Raw genomic sequence first — 22,827 nt, 5'->3', positions numbered from 1 at the left:
ATTTTCAAAGAATTGTTAAAGAATTTAAATTCTTGTAGACAACAGGATCTATTAATATCGAGATACAAACGGAACATTTATTTTACCTGTTTCACTTTCATAATTGCAAATTAATCGATCTATTTTCTCTCTAATTATAATAGCTTATACGATATCTGTATCTGTTAATCAAGTACAGATCATCGACGTAAAAGTCACGTAATATTGATCGATTCGTGATCGGATGCAACTATTACCCATTGTAAATCTGATGTAATACTCGTGATTAAAAAGGGAATCATATGATATAACTATCAATTGTATATAATTGTATTTAATTCATGTATTATGATATGTTCTTGTGAATTTTTTCTTCACAGAATGCATTGCAGATATTGCTGATGAGATATATGATACGATTATACAATTAAAATCGAATGAACTATCGACACGATATGTATATTATATATTTGTTTTTCAACGATAATGATGTTTGTTGCCTTAATGGTAAAAATTGGGTTTTGCATTGATTTGCGAACTTATCTTATCAAATGCAGTATATTCTTATACGAAAAGTTATAATTTTGCCCAGTTGTAATACAGGCAATTTAGAAAATTTTTGTTTAAGATTACAAAATTGATTTTTCCTTGATTACGATCATCATAGATGCCATCTATAAAAGAAAGAATGTAGTGATTATCTAGATCCTTTTTGATTATTTGTGAAATAATTTTCTACTTTACTTTAAAATGACTATTTTATTTAACTTTAAATGTTGTTATCTATCAATTGCTGTTATTCAATTGCCAATATCGGAAATAGCTCATGAATACCGAAATAACCATATCCATGATAATCAATGAATTATTATTAGTATTCTCATAACTTCTATAGTAATTGTTATCTAATTGATATTGAATAGTAATTTTACGCATAAGAAAGTAATTTTTCTTTTCAATGCAAAATTCAGGTAATGGAATCTCTCGATGTTTGTAAAAAATTTATTATATTTTATTATAAACTCGAAACTGTCATAGAAAAAGATCCATTCTTTAAGTTCATCATAAAAACTTGGTAGAAGAAAATAAAACCATGAAAAATAATTGAAAGCACGTGAAATTTGTGAATCTCAGGAATAAATTCGAGACTAATTGTGAAAATATTCATAAATTTTATCGATAACATCAAAATATATGTTTTCATTGATGATGCACTTTCTTATGAGAAGGCTTTGTTATGAATGATTCAATGTGATTATGTACAGATTGTCAAATTTATTAATCCATATCACATTTTAGTTTAATCATTCTTGAAATCGATTAAATTACTTCTCTTATGCGTAAAATGGAAATTTTTAAATTTTGTTAACATTCAGACAGTCATCAACTAATTTTAAACTTATTGAGTTTGCCATTTCTAATATGAGTTAAAATTCAATAAAAACTTGGTTTATTGGAAGAATTGAGATCAAAATTATCATTTAGTTGATCCTCAGTTTAGAGTTTGATAATCATTAACTTTGAATCAACTAATGGATTCATATGAAAATTTGTATTCAGAAAAATTTCAATTCTTCTCAAACTTCAAGAAAAATTTGTATTCAGATCTATTTTCGTTAAAAAGAATAAAATTATTTTTTTTTACATGGAGTATATGCTGGAATATATTCGTTCCAAGCTGAATTATGCCAATAGCTATCTTCTTAGAAACTTATGCACTTTCAAATCTATTCAATATTCAATTAATGATTGAATAAAATTGATGGTAGATGAAAGATAAATGTGTATATATGAATAAATCCTTAGATTCTGTTGGATGTTTGTAAAAGATATTTTGTCATGTATTTATGTATTTTTTCATAATTATTATAACAATTTATGGTGCGCTTAATCTATATCTGGATTTCTCACAATAAGTCATAGTAAATCATGTCAGAACTCGATCAGTATTTATGGAAAAGTTATTTACTATATCTGGTTAAAATATATCTTGTTTATTATGAAGTGTTAATCGTATTTAATTTTTTCTTATTTTTTAGCAAGGATTCGTGCAAAAATTTTTTTCATAAGTCCAAGAAAATCATAAGTCCAGAAAAATCATAATCCAAGAAAAATTTCTAATTAATATCACATAAAAATACTGTTATATTCAGGAATTGATCGATGTATGTTTGTCATAAATTTTTTCGATGTTAATGTCATTGTTAAAGTTATTATCACTATATTATCTTCGAGATTATATTGCACTCTAATCAAATTAAAGTATTTAAATTATATTAAAAGTAAATTATATATAATTTAATTTTATATATATATATATAAAATTTTTTAAAATATATAAATTTAAATATCATCTAAATATTTTTCTCAAAAATAATATTGCCTCAAGCAATGTTATTTCATATTTTTTATTTAATATAATGTTAACATCTAAAAATAATGGAAAAAAATGTACGAAGAAATTTTCCTTGGATAAATAGATTTAATAGATAAATCTCATGAATATAAAAAATTATTTTGCAAATTGAGTTTTTGATTTATAATTATAAAAATTTTTATAACTATGTTCAAAATTGGCTTATGTATCATATGAATTTTGAATGATATATATTGTTACCAACATTATCATCATAGCGACATAGAAAATGACAAGATCGATTCTCATTAATATCAATGATATTGATTAAACGGAAATTATTTTTCGGATATATCCATTTCTCTTTGAATAATAATTATTTCACTATATAAACAATGGACTTATTATATATATGGAATAAATTAAAATGGAAATAATTATAAACAAATAAATCAAATAAAGTATCAAATGCCCATCATATGTAACATTGATATCAGGAATAGGAATTCGGGGGATTTTATTTCTAGAAGTAGAGAAGAATTATGAGCTTCCTTGGAAATATTCCATTAAAATTCAGTTTGCTCAGAGTAATGCCAATTCTAGAATCATCACAGCAATGTATTTTATAAAATAACACTATTATGTAAAAGCTGAAATGCAACGAATGTTAATTAGAATTATTTAAATTCTTGAAAAACAACTTCAAAAACTTAACGATTCATTATTTTCAATTAATAGTAATTTTAGAATTATAAAACAACAAGAATGGATAGGCGATCCTCTCTATAATACTATAAAGAATATGTAATATGTATTTATATAAGTAGAAAAATTTATATGGTTGAATTCAAATGGTTTTTTATTAATGGTTTTTTACTAACATTCTATTTTTCTTTTTATCTGCGCTTTCTAATATTAACCGCATATCATTCCACGTTTTGAAGTTTTTTTCTTGGAGAATTTCGCATACAATTTGAGATAATTGTGCAAACGTTCGGAATGAACGACTAAGAATATATTTTTGATTTTATTCAAGAAGTCAACATGAAGTGTGACTTCAAAGAAAAAAAAAGATGGTAGTACAAATTTAACTTTTCTCTTCGTTAATCAGATTATTTAAAATTGATTTCAGATATATAGATTTTCGCTTCAATGGGATAATCTTTCAAATTTAAATTATGTTTAAAATTACAATGGAAAGGAGAGCCAATCTCGATATTAACTATTGAAAAGTTGTACAAATGGCTTTTGTTGATTGTTCCCAAAAATAATCGATTCAATTAGTAATTTTTCAATTCGTTAGCTAATGAAGAATTTAAGAAATCTCGATAAGTTTTTGTTTTTAAAAATTCCCATCACTAGAGATAGAATTTGTCGAGACTGTCTCGAGATTTTGATTAATAGTAAACGGGCATAAAAACAAATCAATTTTTATTTCAGTAAGAATCAAAAATAAAGAAAAAAATAACAAACATTAGTGGAAACAAAATCATTTTCAAAAGAATTGTCATAAAAAAAAAAATAATAATAATAATAAGATCGGCATAAACGGAAAATTGCTAACTTCCATTTCTACTCCTGCTAAAGTTATGCTAAAGAGGTCCATCTTTGAATTTATTGATCATCAAAATCAATGATAGAAAAATTAAATTATGAATATAGATTCAGCTTTAAATCTTTTGAGAATGGATTATGTTCTTAAGATAAATTTTATCGATATAGTTTTTTGTTAAAAATACGAAACTTAAAAAATGAAAAATATTTTCTGCTGAATAAAAATTGTTTTTTAGATATGAACTTTCTTAAGAAATGTCGATTAGATTTTTAAATTGAAAAAATATTTGTTAATAAAATAGAAATTATTTTTCAAAAAAAAAAAAACGAAGAAAAGATAAAAATAAAAGAAAAATTCTTGAACATTTATAGAAACTTTATAAGCATTATGCACAAAGATTATAACGGCAAACAGTTGAATTTTAAAAATTATTTATTGATTTATGAAATTTTCGCAAAAACTTGGGAAATGTGATAATATTCAGTATAAAATTAAGATTGAAGAACACAGATCTATTAATCACGACAGATCTTTTAATTATTGCTAATAAAATGATGAAACAAGAATTAATAGAAAAGTCGAATAGTTTTCTGTTTATGTAATATTTGTTAAAAAGAAAGATGATCGTATAAGATTTTATATTGACTATAACTGATTAAACGAAATTATTACTTTTATTGTCAAGAATAGAAGATATTCTCAATATTTTATTTGATTCCTTCCAATTATTATTGATTTCTAAAATAGTAAATTTGAATGGACGAAAAAGATAAAAAAAAACTATTTTTTGTGTGGAAATTGGATTACAATATTTTAAAATAATGTATTAGAATAATGTTTGAATTCTATAATGCTACATTTGAATATTTAATGAATATCTGTTGGTAAATCTTATTTGGAAAATTTATTTGCTATTTAGATGATATAATAATCTTTGGAAAAATATTTTTAAAAAAATGATAAATTTAAAAAAAATATTTTTTCTATTTGCATTAAATGAATTTATTTATGATCTTGAAGAATACTTTCTTTGTAAAAAAAGTAAGATACTTGTTATACTGATACGTGTTATACTATACTTAACGAAAGAATAGATTTGAACAAAATAAAGATATTTAAAAATAGCCAATTTTAAAAAATCATCATCCAATTCTAAATTCATCAATTTAAAAATTTCCTAGAGTTTTGTACTTATTATAAGAAATTTGTCAAGAATTTTTAATTTGCATTGCTTAATTGAAAATAAAATGCAATACAGTTGAATCAATAAATGTCAAAAGATATTCTAAAATTTAAAAATAAAATTGATGCTATTTCTATTTTTTAAAAGACGGTAAATTTATCTTAAATATAAATACATCATATTTTACAATTGGAACAAGAAGATCAAAAAAAATCGCTTATTTTTTGAAAACATTGAGAAAGATAGAAATTAATTATTATGTAATTAAAAAATTGCTAATAATGATGAACTCGGTAAAATATTTTCAATGTTATCTAACAAATAGAAATTCTTGTTGGAGGTGGATTACATAGCTTTATTAGTGGTTGATGTTCAAAAATGTGAATGATGAAAAAAAAGTCTACAATAATATGACTGGAATTCAAAGAAAAAGCATATATATAATCAATGATTTGTCAATAATATATTGCATCGAAATAAATTGTCAGAATTATTTATGCTAGAAAAAAAAGACAGATATAAGAAAGAAGAAAATGAATGTTTTCTCTACATTGTGAATGATTTGTGAAGTTTTAAAATTTAAAAGATTAGAAAATGAAGTTGAAAAATATAGAAATCGAATTCATATTTAATAAGAAAAAGGAAAACAAAAACCAATTTAATTAAGACATAGTTTTTATTAATTTTTAATTTGTCACAAAATATTATTGAAATGTATGAAATTCCCTGAAATTAAAATTAAAGAAATTATTATTTCGAAAATGAAAATTGAAAAATTATAAAATGCTGATGCTACTGGTATCTCGAAAAAAGATGAAATTTATAAAGATGCCATGTCATTACAAAATAATAGAAGATTGATATCGATAACGCAATACTTGAATTGACAACACAATTTTTAAATGGAGAAAAAATCAAAAACTCTAAAAATTTATAATTTTGAAATTACTTTAAAACTCAATATATATTAGCACTCAATATATTCACTATATTTCTCGAAAATCGACAATTAATATGATCAACTATTTCACAAAATAATTTAAAATAAAATCTAATCAAACCAACAAAATCACAATCTTCTGGAAATTTATTTCTATCAAAGATAAAATTTCGAGTCAAGAGTTTTTTAAAAATTCTGGTTTGAAGGACTAATATTCGCATTGGATCAATGAAAAATGAATATGTATGTGATTTAATTGAATATTTGTAATAAATAATATTTTTCTTTAATAAGTAAGGTTTTTTTTTTAATAATTTATTTGTCTTTATTTGAATCTTTCATAAAAAATAGATGATTCGATTATTATTTCTCGAAAATCGACAATTAATATGATCAACTATTTCACAAAATAATTTAAAATAAAATCTAATCAAACCAACAAAATCACAATCTTCTGGAAATTTATTTCTATCAAAGATAAAATTTCGAGTCAAGAGTTTTTTAAAAATTCTGGTTTGAAGGACTAATATTCGCATTGGATCAATGAAAAATGAATATGTATGTGATTTAATTGAATATTTGTAATAAATAATATTTTTCTTTAATAAGTAAGGTTTTTTTTTAATAATTTATTTGTCTTTATTTGAATCTTTCATAAAAAATAGATGATTCGATTATCAAAATAGAGCTAGTATTTACTAACAAAGTTTGAAAATATTTTTTTATAGAATATTTTTTAAAGATATGGAAATTATCATGATAATGTTTTGAAGATAACAGATTTGATAATTATCATAAAATAAACATCTATGAGAAAATATACAAATTTATATAGATTTATTTTAATATAAATGATATAAAGGTATATTTGATAATGATATATTTCTAAAATAGAAATGATTGTATTAATTGATATTTTGAGAATTAGTGAATTGAATTTAATCATTAAATAAATAAAATAAATAAATATAAATACTTCAACTTTTATCTTTTACATTCATGAAAAATATCTAAAATGAAAAAAATGTAAATTCGTTTTGATTATTGGAATACATTCGGATGAAATTGTTTTTACAATAACTATTTTTAATAATTATTTTTTCAATAATTGTTAATTCAATAATTTCAATAAAATTGTTTTTTCATATGTACATTTTCATTTAATATAATTCATATTTTAAATATATATAAATTTAATCTAATAAATTATTCACATTCTTTAGATTCTTAATGAATTCTTATAAAAAAATTATTTTCTATTGAAGATTAGTTAAATTAAATAAATTAGTTAAATATTATATTAATTAAAGAATTGAATAACGATTTAATGTAATTAATTTTTCTATAAATGGATTTTCTATAAATTTTCTGGAGAAATCATATCAAAGTCATTGATTTTTTTAATGGAATCATATAATTTTTAATCTATTTATTGGCGCAGCTCTTTATTTTCTATAAAAAAAATATTAAACTATTTATGCAAAAAAAAATTAATTTGAAGATTAATTTAGAATAATTTATATTAATTTTATAAAATTTGATATAAATTTTATATAAAAGATAAAGAAATGTATGAAGATTTTATATATTTCTGTAATAAGTTAAACTTTAAATTTAAAAATGAAACTGAGTTTTTATTTAACTTTTATTTATAATTATAAAAATTAAATATATTCCTTATGCATAAAGGATTTATATTATATTAATATTATAATATTCATTTTTTATTCTTTTGATATATAAAAATGATTTAACTGGACAAAGAAATACTAATCTATATATCGTATAATTGATTTATTATAAGATATTGACAATAAATCCAATATATTTAAAAAAATAAAGATTTATTGATTGAAAATTTTAGATTTATTTTTAAATTATATATCATAATGATATGCGAGGAAAATAATTCTGTATTTCACTATATTCCAAGCAACATGTTTATATAACTTTTTTGTATTGTATTTTATTTCTAATATTTGTAAATTGTAGATGAGCAATATCATTTCAAATCACATTCATATAAATGCTTTCTAAAAAACTTTGCAGTCAATCAAAAAATTATTATAGCATTATAGATATATAAATTGTCTATAAAATAATAATTAAAAATGTGAAATATTATATTTAAGAATAAATCAATGTATTGAAAAAAACAATTTTTAAGTATATAATGAAAGAAAGCTATAAACGATAAATAATAATAAATGATTTTTTTTTTCACTTTCTCGAACGATTGAAATAAATCAATAAATTCGTCTCAAAATAAATATTAGTTTACAGCTAAATATATCAAATATAACCAAATAAACCAAGTAAACATATATTTAGTAAGAAAAGAAAAATTACTTTGAAATCTTGAAAATCATCCATTTAGAAAATATTTGTAAGTATAATATGTTCTCAAAAAAATAAATTTTATTTGAAACATTTTTTGAAACGAACTATATTTTGGAAAATAATTGCATGTGAAACTTCAAATCGAATATTTTATATCAGAAATTAACAAAGTAATTATTATTAATATATACGTTTATATCAGTATATGTCCCAAAATTTACACAAGATTTGAATTTTGTGCGATAAAGTGTTGCCGAAAAAGGAAAAAACAACATGATAACTAACAGTTTAGGATTATTAGTTTAGGATTCTTAAAAATGGAGCGAAAGAATAATGCATTTTCATTGTTGAGCAATATTTTAAAAATAATGAAAGTTTGATAATTCGCAATTTTCATAGAAAATATACATAGAATAGTGATTTAATTTCATCAATTATGAAGAGATTAATTAAAAAATTTAGAGAGATTCAATTAGTAATCTTAAGCATTCTGATTGTCTTTCAAATCATTCAAAACATCGAAGCACTTCGTAAGAGTATTGCTGAGAGTCTAGGAATTCGGCCTATGGTCAAGAATTGGACATTTCGAAAAGTTCTTTATAACATATTCTTACGAAAGATTTGTATCTTAATGCTTACAAAGTTCAATTGACTTAAACTACTACTGAATACGCATGAATAGAGTTCGTTGAATAAATTATGGAACAACAATAAGTGGATGCTGATTTTTTGAACAAAATCATCTTCAGCAATAAGACTTATTTTCATCTTGATGGATTACTTAATCGACAAAATTGACGTATTTGTCATAAACAAATGCATCCATAACTGTTTGATGTTCTGAGTTCGAGACATTATTGGACCATACTTCTTCGAAAATTGATCAGACAATAATAGTTAGATATGAATGATATATCTAATTTCAACAAGACAGTCCTACCAGTTCAAGAAACAATTATTGCATAAGTCATTTCCTGATGTAATTTCATTTTGATCATCAGAATTGGCCTCCCAAATCATGCGATTTAACGGTCTTGGATTTATTTCTTTGGGATTTTTTTGAAGTCTAAGATTTGCCAATAATTCCATTCATACCTTAAAGAAGGAAATTGAGCGCTGTATCAATGAAATTCAGCCACATTTATGCAAAACGGTCATGGAAAATTTCAATAAAAGAATGCATATATATCAAAAGCCATTTATCATGAATATGTTATTCCATACATAATCCTATATTGTATACTTCATGAATCAATAAAAAATTTACAATTTTTAATTAACTTTATTATAAACTTGTTTTTTCTATCAAAACTTACTTTTTGCGTGAATTTTGGAATATCCTTTATAAATGTGTATATATATGAAATTATATATATATACATATATATATATATATATATATACATATATATATATATGAAATTTGTAATGCGAATATGCATTCATTGCATTAGAGCATTTTCTTACTTGCTATAATAGATATTATTCTGCAGCACTCATTGAATTAATAAATTTGATATGCAATTGAAAACAAGAAATTTTAATTAAGATTAAGGTTTTATAAATCTTATATATTTTATATAATATATATTATTAATGTATACAATTCTTATAAACTTAATTATAATTTTAAAGATAATTTATTATTATGAATATGTAGTATCTTTATTGTCTTACAGTCATCGATACATTTAATGTTTGAAGATGAAGTTTATGATTACTCATCTCAACAATTTTAAAAAGTTGGATTTATACTGAACTTATATTTTTATTATTTTGATGTGAAGAAAATCAAGTGGAGATTACGATAAAATCAATACACGGTAATTAATCGTTGCAGTTTAATAATAATATACAATGGCGGAAACAATACCAATAAAAATCTGTTCAGAATAATTGCCGAATCACTTAAGCCGTTTATCCATTGTAACAATCATGATTGCGGCCATATAACGATAACGGATATTATAGTCGGCAGATGATCTATCAAAAATATATTGATAAGATGTATTATTATTATTACGTCATAAGCTTAATAGAACTTTTAGCTTAATAGAATGGAATAACTTAAAAATATTTGTTAGACAGAAGGATAATAATATGAGAAAAAATTAATATTTCTGATTAATAATTGAAAGCGAATTTTGATATAATTAAATAATAAAGAATGCATAAATAAGAAAAGAGAGATTAAGAAAAAAATGCGTTTTGGAATAACATTAATGGAGTAGGCGAGAAAGAATTTTATAAGAATAAACGAAATAATAGAACAAAGTATTGGGAAAAATTATTAAAAAACTATTGTTTTATTTATTTATTTTTATTATTTTTATTGATTTATTGATTTTAGAAATCATATAATAAAATTATAAATTATATTCTTTTTTCTTAATCTTCAATTGAAAATAAATTGAGAATAATATCTTTAATAAGATAACTAAAAAAATTTTATATAGAAATCATTTTTGAATTGCAAAATAATATCGAAAATCAATTTTTTGTTATATATTAAATAATATAATTGTAAGATGTAAGATTTGCGTAATATTATACAATGAATTTAAAAAAGAGGTTATAATATGAAATGAAATTTTCAGAGAAATTTATGGTTAACATATACACAACGGATAGCTTGATTTGGCACTGAAAAGTTACAAGGTTTTTTAGATATGAATAATAAACAATCTTGAACAATAATGAGATCTTGGTTAACCGCATGTTGGTTATGCAAGTTGTTTAAATGTTGTTTAAAGAAAATAGTCAAGAAATTTATTGGAGCTAAATTATTTATGGATATACTCAGAATAATGAATTTATAGAACTAACAACAATTTCAAAGAAATATTTTTTGGGAAAAAATGTTTTTGTAAGAAACTATTTCAATTTTTAGAAACATTTCGTTCTGAAAAGTTCATTGCGATTCAGTATTGAATTGTTTTTGAACGAACGAATGAAAAAATATTATAAGTAATTTTATAAGTAATATTCTTGAAGTTTAATGAAGTTTAATTAAATAAAACAATGACAGAAATAAAAATTATATGTATAATAAAATTATCAAATTAATAGATACAGGAAAAAAGAAGTAATTTATTTAATTACTTAATGTAAATTTTTTCCATCAAGGATAATAAAAATAATAAAAAAATAATAAAAATATAATAAAAAATTTAATAATAATAAAAAAATTAATAAAAAATAATAAAAAAGGACAAGTAAAGAAAAGTATATTAAATTTATTATTAGAAAATTAAAAACAATTTTCTTTAATTATTTCAAATCTATAAAATATAAAAGAACTAACACAATTTATAAATAATTTTTTAAGAAAATATAATAAATCAAAAGATTGTATTTTTGAAAAAGTCATACAATATTTTCCTGAATATCAAGAAGAAGATGGATATTAAAAAGTTTTGAAAATTGTTCTGAAACAAAATGGAAAAAATCAAAAGAATTTCAATATCTTCATTTTTTCACAGAAATTGTTTATGCAGCTTCTATAAAACTTAGAAAAAAAAATCAGACAGTTACTACAAAATTATTAATAAAACACATATGTTCGCTAATCACATCTTCCCCGATTTTAAAATATGATAAATTTGAAATTTTACAGTCACAAATGTCATCCGAAGAAACATTATCTTTAATAATAACATTGGATTTATTGAGAGAAACATATGATAATTTGCATTCAACTAAAATGCACGAACATTAATTGTATCTATCATATTATATCTAATAATTGTATCTAATATATTATAAAATATTAATAAAATTAAAGAAGCTTTATTGAAGAAGAAATTTTTATAAATAAACAAAAATGTAAAGTAAAGACTTTATAAAATTATTTATTAAATAAAATATATAAAAATATAATAAAAATAATTGATTCATTTTTATCAATTAATAAAAATAATTTAACTTTATTTTGTAAGTGGGATTTCGACGGAAATTCTAGTTTTACAAATTATAAACAAAAATTAGAAACAAATGAATTTAATGGTAAATAATGAACATAATGAAATCTTTTTATTATTTCTTGTGTTTTAATTGATATATAAAAACAATAATTCCATTTTATGAAAAAATTTTATATATGATCAAACAAATTCAAAATTTACAGTTATACTTTGTAAAAATAAAAAAAATAAATTTTTTTTAATTAGAAAATAAATAAATGGAAAAATATATTATATATATTTATTAGTATCCATATCTGTAGTATTAAGATTTTTGAAAAATAATTGATTTGTACAGAAAAAAACCTATTCAAATGTAAATTCAGGCAATTATGAATTTTACATGCTTATATTCGGTTTTTTGGAATGTTTATTCCACATTTTGACTAAAATTAACAAAAAAAGAAATTTATATTATATTATTCTATAAAATAAAAGATCAATTTTTGAAAAAAGAAAAAAGATTAAAAACAGATTTCAACAAAATAGAATTATTATTATAATCGATATTTCAAAACAAAAATATGGAACAACAAATGATGGAAATACTACCAGAAAATTTTTTGTAAATTTTATAATGTAAATTAATTTCGAGAGATATAACTATAAGAAAATTTAATGTTATTGCACGAATAACATAAAAGAATTAAAAAATTACTGCTTATTAATTGCAGAAAAATATTACAATTATAGTAGTATTATATGATATTATGATTCATTTTTGTACAAAATATTTATTCAGAGAAAATATATTCAAAATAATATTTTATTGGAGATTACCAAAGAAACTTAAGAAGCCAATAATAAATATAAACATAATAATAATAGGGATAACATTATACAAGAAATATTATGACGAATAAAGATTTATTGCACAAATAAATTTTAAGTTCAGATCCATATCTAAGTTTTTTTTCATAATAAAAAACAAAAAAAAAGGTAATAATAATGTAAAACGAAGATATATTGAATTTGATATTTTTACCGGCAAATATGAATAAATCAAAAAATGAAACAGATTCTAATATTGAAGAGTTTGAGATATAATATAATGCATTTAATAATTATTTATTATTATTAAATATATTATAATTAATCATTTTTTAAATTATTAATTTTAACGAATAATAATAATATACTAATATATAATCATCATCATCATCATCATCATCATCATCATCATCATCATCATCATCATCATCATCATCATCATCATCATTATTATTATTATTATTATTATTATTTATATTTACAAGAATTACATTTTAAATCAAAAGTCTTTCAAGAATTGATAAGATTTTTGCTTGGAATCAAGAAATGGAGAATAATCCCATTTATATCTCCAATCATATAGATTAATAAAACAAAATATTACTCTAATATAAAAATATTTAATATTTATTGCAGAAAATCAATATGATCAAAATGAATCGATTGTTTTTCGATATGCCAATATAAGTCAAAAAAATTATCGTCAGTAATAATTTTGTGTGAACAGAAGCTGCGTTTGCTTACACAATATAAAAGATTTTTTTCTATTCAATAAGAAAATAACATAAAATGGATACTGAAAGGATAAAAAAGAAAATGATTAGATAAGATTCATTAGTAAAATAAGAACATTAATAAAAAAAAAAAATTGAAAATTTCCTCGGCAAAAATGAAGTGTGCTATAATAACCGTGTTTATTTAATAAATTTTCAAAAGAAAAAATATGATTTGAAAGTATGGTATCAATCACATAAAATAAAAAAAAATCCGAAATTATAATTAAATTGAAAAAGATCATACACAATTATATTAAATTAAAGATGTAATTTATCGAATTCGACATTCACTAAAATAAAAATAAAAAGATAAAATATAAAATTGTACATATAAATCAATTGGTGAAATATGAAGGCTATAAATAAAATATTGAAAAGAAATATAATATTCACGATTAATTCTCTTTCAAGAAAGAATATTTTTTCAAAATCAAGATATAAATTAAAGTTCTTAATTTTTGGCCATGTTTTATTTTCGATTTTAGAGGAAATAGTTTTGATAAGAAAATCAAGAATGGATTCTTTTGCAGAAGTGCTTTTTCGAATCTAAATTGAAAAAAATTACAACAAGACCTCATAGCATATAAAAGTTTAATAATTTAAAACAATCATTAAAAAAAGATAAAGAGCTATATTGAAACTTGGTTCATTTTAAGAGAAGTGGTGATATTCATCTGATATAAGAGAAATGCTTTTGATGAGAAGTTAGAGAGGATTTCTCATTTTAGAGAGAGGATTTAATTGCTAATGTTTGAAATTCATCTGAAAAAATGTCAAGAAAGAAGGATGCAATTCAAAAATAGACAACAAAATTCAAATTTGTTGAATTTGGGAAAGAATATATTTGGATATCTGTTCATGATGTGATTTTTTTTTAGAATGTATGTACAAATGTCGAAGTATTAATTATCTAGAAAAAAACCATTCAAACATACAATAAACTTTTTTAGATAACAAATAAATCGAAACCATTGTATTATTTGAAATTGAAATGAGTACTCAACTGTTGCAAAATATTCATCTTCTTCCGAAAGAAAAAAAATGTAATAGATCATAATCAACGTGAACCATGAATAAAAAGTGATAAGAAAATGTTGTCATCAATTGTCAACGATATCAAAAATATTTATTAGATTTATTAGAATTATTTTCTGGAATACGAAGTAAAATGCAATTGTTTCCAATGTAAAAATATCACTATGTAAAATATTGAAATGTAAATAATAATACATAAATTGATGGAGAGCAAGTTTTTGAGCTTTCATAACATATATAAAAAATCATAATTTCTTCATTAATCTTTTATAATTAAAATCTTTATGATTGCATTATTATTATAAACATCTATAAATACATCTATACTTACAATAGCAAACTTTATTTAAGATAAATGTTGAGATTGTTAAGAATTATAATACTAATAATATACAATATATAATAATAATATATAATAATAATAATTATTTAGAAAAAATACAACATTACTATATTTTATATTTTATAATCTATTATGAAAAAAACAATTTTATTTTGTATTCTAGAATCTGATTTTTAATAACTATTTTTATACAAGAGATCCATTTATAATTATTTTTTATTAAGATTTATAATATTTATAAATATAATTAATTATAATTATAATAAATTAAATACATATATAATTATAATTATAGAAATAAGTATGATAATTTTAATTAATTAGTTAATTTTTAAAAGACTTATTTTATAATTATAATTAATTACTTATTATATTAATATAATATTACTTATTTATTTATATAATTTAACTTATTTTATTTTTATTTTGACATTGATACTATTTTATTTAAGCAAGATTAATTTTTAATATAAAATTATTATAATTTAAAATATATTTACTACTATAACTTTTATGCATGATTATTTATTGGAGTACTATTTTGTATTTTAGGAAAGTTTTGTTTAATTTCTTTTAATATTTGATTTTCTGAATTTTTTGTAATATAAAAATATCATTTTGGAAAAAACATTTTAGATGTTAATGACATGTTTATTTTTAAAATTCTGCTTTTATAACATTTTGAGTATTCCATTTTATTATTGTTGGTCTTTATTGGTCTCTTATCTATTTCAATAAAATTATTTTTATTTGTTTATTTTAAATTCTTTATATTTTTGTTTAATTTTCTGATTTCGAAATTGATTCATTATATTTTTTGTGTTATAATTTATTTGAAATTTTTTGAAAAGTTCTTTTCGTATAGTATCTAAGAATTGAGATTTTAAATTCTTTTTATTCCAGATATTTGTTTTGAATGAAAGCATTTCTTCTTGATCTCTGATTTTGATAATCTGATTCGATAATATCCTTTATTATAGAATCAATTCTTTCATAGTTGCTTTGAATTTATTTTTTTAGCTATGGCGAACAAGTTTTATCTAAATATCTTGATCTTTGTTTTTTTCTTTTGTTTCAATTATGATATAAACATGAAATATTCGGATAAGTGTAAATATTATAAAAAAATTTTGTCTTTATTATCAGTATTTATTCGTATTTATTCGTATATAATTCAAGTATCCAGCTTATCAAATTATTGCTCTTTTTTCTTTTTAGAATTCTTTCAACTGCTTTCAAATTATATTTATTCAAATGTTTTTGTTTTGTAGGTTTTCTATTAGAATTTATTGTTATGGCGATAACATTATCCATGTTAAGGAATATATAATTATGAATTAAAAATCTCTTATCATTGGATTTTTTTTTATTGTATTTCAATTGTTTCAATTTTTTTAGAAAATGTTTATAAGAATACTATTTATAATATTATTTAATAGATGAATTAGTTTTGTCAAATTTTGTATTATTAATTTATCTGATTTGTACATTAGAATAGAAAAATATCACTGTGATCTTCTAATTCTTATGTAATCGCCTTAGTTCTCTTAATTATTCTATTTAACAATGATTTATTTATTAATAATTATGATTTAAATATTATTAGCAATATTTATTTTTTTATTATAATAAGATAAATTGTCCAATTCTTTTACAATATAATTTTAATAATATTATTTTAGAAATTATTTTTCATTGTATATAATATGTACAATTTTTTGTAACAATTTTCGATTATATTCATTTGGATGATTAAGTAGATTATGACAAAAATAATATTTTTCCAATTATAAAATATATTTCTATAATTTTTCTATATGTATATTACATAGTATTACCATATTGAAAAATAAATATTTATTTATTTATGTGATTAATTTCAAATATTTTTTATTATTCATTTTTTCAAAAAAAAATATAAATCGGTTTTATTCGATTTTACTCCAGATCATCATTCTATTGCTAATTACTTGTTATTTTTTTACAATTTTTGCTTTTATCTTTATTTTGCATATTTAAATCATGATAACAATATATAAATCAAAATCGTCCACATTAAATTTTTTTTGTTGGTAAATAAAGTTCTTTCTTCAATGAAAGATCAATTATCAATTGATCAATTATTCTTTCTTGTATTCTATTATTAATGGAAATTTCATCTCCCAGAAATGAATAAACTTGCACTTCTAAAGAATATAACTTAACAAAAAAATTTACATGATGTTAATTTGAAATTTGAGGCTATATATTGATTATATTATATATAATCAATAATTTATTTTTTCCATAATGTTAATAATCTTTCACAAATCTTTCTTTTTTCATAATTTATTTGTTTTAATAATTTTTACAAATTCAAAAATAATAATAATTTTGATTATTTAACCTAATTTATTATTACTCATATTAATGAATTTGCTTATGTAAGACATCATACTTATTGATAAATCACAAAAAGATATTATGAATAATATCGATACAAAAAGTGTTAAGTATGCTATTATTTTTTCAACTCTCTTTTTTCTTTGTAATATGAATATTAATGAAAATATCTTTGCTTAATAAAAAATTTTTCCTTTTTAGAACAAAAAATTTATGTTTTATTTACTATATTTACATTGTGTCATACGTGTGTTATTATATACGTATATATATCTGATTCATAATGAGCAGCAGTCTCAAGCGAATTTCAAAATAAAAATATATGCATAATATATTACAGAAATTCTTGCTATTAAATTAATTGTAAGTCATTTACATAGATTAAAATACTTTTAAAAATTATTTTAAAAATATTTATTAAACAACGAAAATATTAAAAATACAGATACTAAATACTTCTTAGATTTTGATGATCAGTAATAAGATTATTAGAATTAAATAATAATTAAATATTGATGTCCATAAGTATACAGAATTATAATTTTTAAAGTGTAGGAAATAGAAAAATTTAAATTTTGTTCAGATTAATAAAATTATTCAAATTCTATTTGAAGCAAATGTTTTGAATAATGTGAATTGCTAGAAACTTGAAAGAATATTTCAAATTAGTGAAATGAAATAAATTCATGTTATTCAAATTATTATTGTAAATTATTCGAATTTAAACGAATTCATGTTTCATTTATCTAACCCAGATTTGACGAAATGATTTTGATGTTCTTTCGATATGAATGAGAAAACTTATCAAAATTTTATCGTGAGTAAGAAAGAAAAATAGAAAATAATACAAATAATTTTGAAAAGTTAAAAATGTATTAAAATATCAACGAAATTATTAAACATATTGTAAAAATTAGTGTATAAAGTAGAACATTTAAATTCATTAAATGTAATAGCGGAAATATTAGTTTTTAATATTATGAATATAGTTTTTTTATTTTAATTTAGTCAATTTTCATCTTTTCTAAAAATTTAATAAAGAGAAGTTGTTTTTATTCTTATAATATAAATTTTATTGTACTTCTGTACATTAAATTATTATTATTATTATTTTATTTATAATATAAATAAAATAGCTTTTTTTAGTTCTAAATATTATTTTTTATTTTTTATTATTCCTTACTTATTTCCGAATTTTTATTTAATAATATTAATAATAATATTTTTATTTTATTTTTATTTTTTTCATAATAATATTAATATTTTAATTTAATAAATAATTTTTTTAATAATGATATTAACCTAAAATATTTTATGAAAGATTGTAATGTTCTTATTTTCATTCAATTACTATATTTGAAGTGATTGAAATTATTAGGCCATATTAAATTATAATCATGTATATAAAAAATAATATATATGCATAATATAGACACAATAATATTGAATTTTAAATACTATCCATTCTAGAAAACGATTTCATTATCAAATTGATTCAATTTTAAATTATCTACTTTATTTAAAATAATGTAAATTAAATAAATTTATTTCAAATTAAAAATTTTTATTTCAAATTAAAATTTATATAATATAAAATATTTTATTACATTTTCTATTTTAAAAGAATATATTAATAAATAATAATAAAAGAATAATAATAACAATTAAAAATAATTGAATATTTTTATTTATAATATTACAAAATAGAAAAATATTTTATAATAATCAATTAATTAACAATTACTCTTTGTAATAATTAATGAATCATTAATATTATTCATTAACATAATCATTACTAGATTTTGTTTTAATAAAATAAAATTTAATATATTAAAATGAAATATTATTTTATATATTTATATTTATATTGTCTTTCATAAAAATAATTAATAAATAATTATTTATAATTAATTTTTTAAAAAAATAAAAAATTATAATAATGAATCATTAATATTATTAGGAATCATTAATACATATAAAATAGTACAATAAAATATAAATTAACGAAAATATTGAAGATATGAATAAATAGAAAAATTATTATTATGAAAATATTGGTTAAGACAAAAATTCCATCAAAGATGGAAAATTTTAATATTGACTATGACTTACCTTCATTTATTGTTTGTTAGGTTTAATGAATTAATTAAAATTCAGTTTGTCATTCTACTTTCAATAGTACAGTTCATAATTTCATGTTATAATTACAATTTTTGAGTTTTTATTGAATATATATCGTCAGTTATCTTTTTATTGCAATTATTTTTTAATATTTTTTTAAATATATCTATTCAATTTATAATGTATTGTGAAATGTTATACAACGACTATGTAATAATTTTCTTTATGTGAAGCATATAATGAAATACTAGTGTATATAATACTATATATAATAATAGTATATCTATATGTACAATATTATATGTTGTTTTCATATTTAATAATTAATGTTCAATTAATTTCTATAATTATTGAATTAATGAAATGATTAATATTGTTTTTATGTGTTTTTTATATTAGATATTGAAATTCGATATATCTTTACATCAAATCATCTATTATTCAAGTTTAATTAATAATTAATAAGTTTAATTAACAATAATTTAAATATTTGTTAGATTTTCAAAATATAAGAAAATTAATACTACGATTTATTTCAATCAATTTAATAATTATTCATAGATTATATAGAAATATTAATTGATTCGTAACAATAATGAATTTTACAAGATCATTTAATTGATTATGAAATATAGAAAATTTTTTAGAAATATTTTACAAAAATATTGATAATAATAGCTATTATTTCGAAAAATATAATTATATACACATTAATTATTACATATATACACATTTTATATGTGTATTATAACATATTTGTTAACTTTTTTAAAAATATAAATTAACTTCTATATCTAATAAAATATATTCAAATATTGTTTAAGAAATTTTTTATTCTAGTTAAAGTAATTTGATTTAAAATTTTTGATTTAAAATTATAAAATTATAAGAAATATAAAATTATTATGTCGTTATATCATAAATGTTCAAATTTATATAAAATTTTAATAACTATTAATTGTTTTTAAATATTTGTAATAATATTTCAATGAATATTAAGAATATTAGATTCTCCTGCAATAAAAAATTATAACTTATAATTTTTAATTTGTATTTTATTTTATTTCAAAGAATTAAAGTATTATTTATTATTCAAGTATATTGTTTGAATCTATGATTCTAGAAGAAGAAAAGAAAAATGATATGTCACAATAAAAATCAAATATATCTAAAATAGTTGAAAAATCAACATTATATCTAGTTTTATTGTGAATGTTTTATTATGAATTTATTTTTATATCAAATTAATAATAACAGATTTTAATTTTAACAATTTTCAAAACAATTATCATGTATCATAATATTTTTATATAAGAATATTTTTAACATGAGAAAAAAATAATATATTTACAATAATATATTTATATATATAATTTTAATTGTAAAATTTTATAGACTTCATCTTAATTGAACTCTTCAATTAAATCATCTCCAATTAAATTAATAATAAATGTAAAAATATATAATATAAATATTAAAATTTTTATATTTCTATTTTAGGACAAATCTACGAAAATTAGATAAGCATGTTTCTGAATCTAGCAACACTTCCATTTTCTATAGCATGTAACAATTTATTCGAACAGTACACGAAATGGAAGATACAATTTTAATTCCCAAACGGCTTCTAGATTTAACTGTAAACGATTTACAAGATACAATTTATTTGGAAGACAAATATATTTCTATCATTAAAGCAATTATGCAGATTTGTATCATCTTTATAATATTATTAATCAAATGAAAGTCGAAATGTTATGGTCACATGATCATATGAACAATTGTCATGATTCAGAAGAAGATTCTATTTTAATGCAAAGATTTAATGCAAACATACTAAGAGTTTAAATAACACATCAGTTTATAATATAAAAAGTATTGGTACTTCTTTTAATTCAGAATCAGATATAATCATTAAAAATCATCCTGAAATGATAAATGAAGACGATGCTAATACTATTATACAATCTTTTAAAAAACATTTGAATTATATTTTAATATTCAAAAAATGACATTAGCTGCTGAATATTTGATATTAACATATCAAAGAATGGTCAATCACCAAACATAATTTTTTAAATAATTAAAAATATAGTAACATATTAAAAAGTCATATTATATTACATCATATTATAAATTTATTGAAATATATTGAACAAATTAATACGAACAAATAAATATATTATCACTTAGATAAACTGTATTTATTTTAATAGTACTTTCTAATTTATATTATATATTATATATAGGAATTACATATAAAAGAAGAAACTGAATAATATAATATAATAAAAAAATTTTTTAAAAATTAACAAAATGATATTTTTTTATAATTTTTTATTTCTTTTTGAAATCATTTTCTTTTTGGAATCATATTAAATATTTATTTCTTAATACATTTAAATATCTCTATTGACAAATATTACTTATATAAAAATATACATAAATATTACTTATTTTTAAAAAAATATAATATATTAGAAAACAATAACAATTTTTAAAAAGATAGGAGATATATTTATTGTAATATTAAAAAAAACAACTAAAAAATATAAAAAACAATAAATTTTTATATGAAAAATTATAAAATATAAAATATTTGCTATTTATTAATATAATAATTATTAAAAATTTAGACATAATGTATCTACAAAATTGAATTTCTTTACGATTTTTTTTTATATTAAAAATTAAAAATCGAAATTATCAAAAAGTCTTCAAAATTATCCTTCGCATAATTATGTAATTATAAAAAATTTTGAATTTTGTCAATAGAGATATTTAAATTAGTTTTTTTCTATTTAATCGAAGATAAAATTGTTATCAGTTCTTAAAGTTGTTATTATTATACATGAAATGTCAAATTTCAAAAATATAAACTATTCAAAAATTTAGATTTAATGTGCCGTTAAATTATATTTATACATGTCAATTTAAAGTTTGAAATTTGCTAATTATAAAATTGTCTAATAATTATAAATGTTTAATAATTAAATATTATAATTAAATATCACTTTTTTAATCAAATGAGAATTTTTTAAATATTTATAAAATTTATTTAAAAATAAAAAAGTTATGTTTAAT

General features: G+C 19.3%; 2 protein-coding genes across 3 annotated transcripts in view; both read left to right on the top strand.

The window, feature by feature from the left end:
• LOC108004409 (activin receptor type-1) overlaps positions 1–22,827 on the top strand; it is a 57,108-nt gene that overhangs the window by 22,459 nt on the left and 11,822 nt on the right. The window lies entirely within an intron of this gene.
• Positions 12,840–21,814, top strand: LOC108004426 (uncharacterized). The gene is given in 5 exon segments (XM_062085113.1): positions 12,840–12,880; positions 21,244–21,443; positions 21,446–21,570; positions 21,573–21,726; positions 21,729–21,814. Coding segments are annotated over 5 exon segments (606 nt in total).

Source organism: Apis cerana, linkage group LG14 (assembly GCF_029169275.1).
Source record: "Apis cerana isolate GH-2021 linkage group LG14, AcerK_1.0, whole genome shotgun sequence".
NCBI classification, from domain to species: Eukaryota; Metazoa; Arthropoda; class Insecta; order Hymenoptera; family Apidae; genus Apis; species Apis cerana.
The sequence above is the reverse complement of the archived record's forward strand: the minus strand, read 5'-3'. Positions and strand labels throughout refer to the sequence as shown.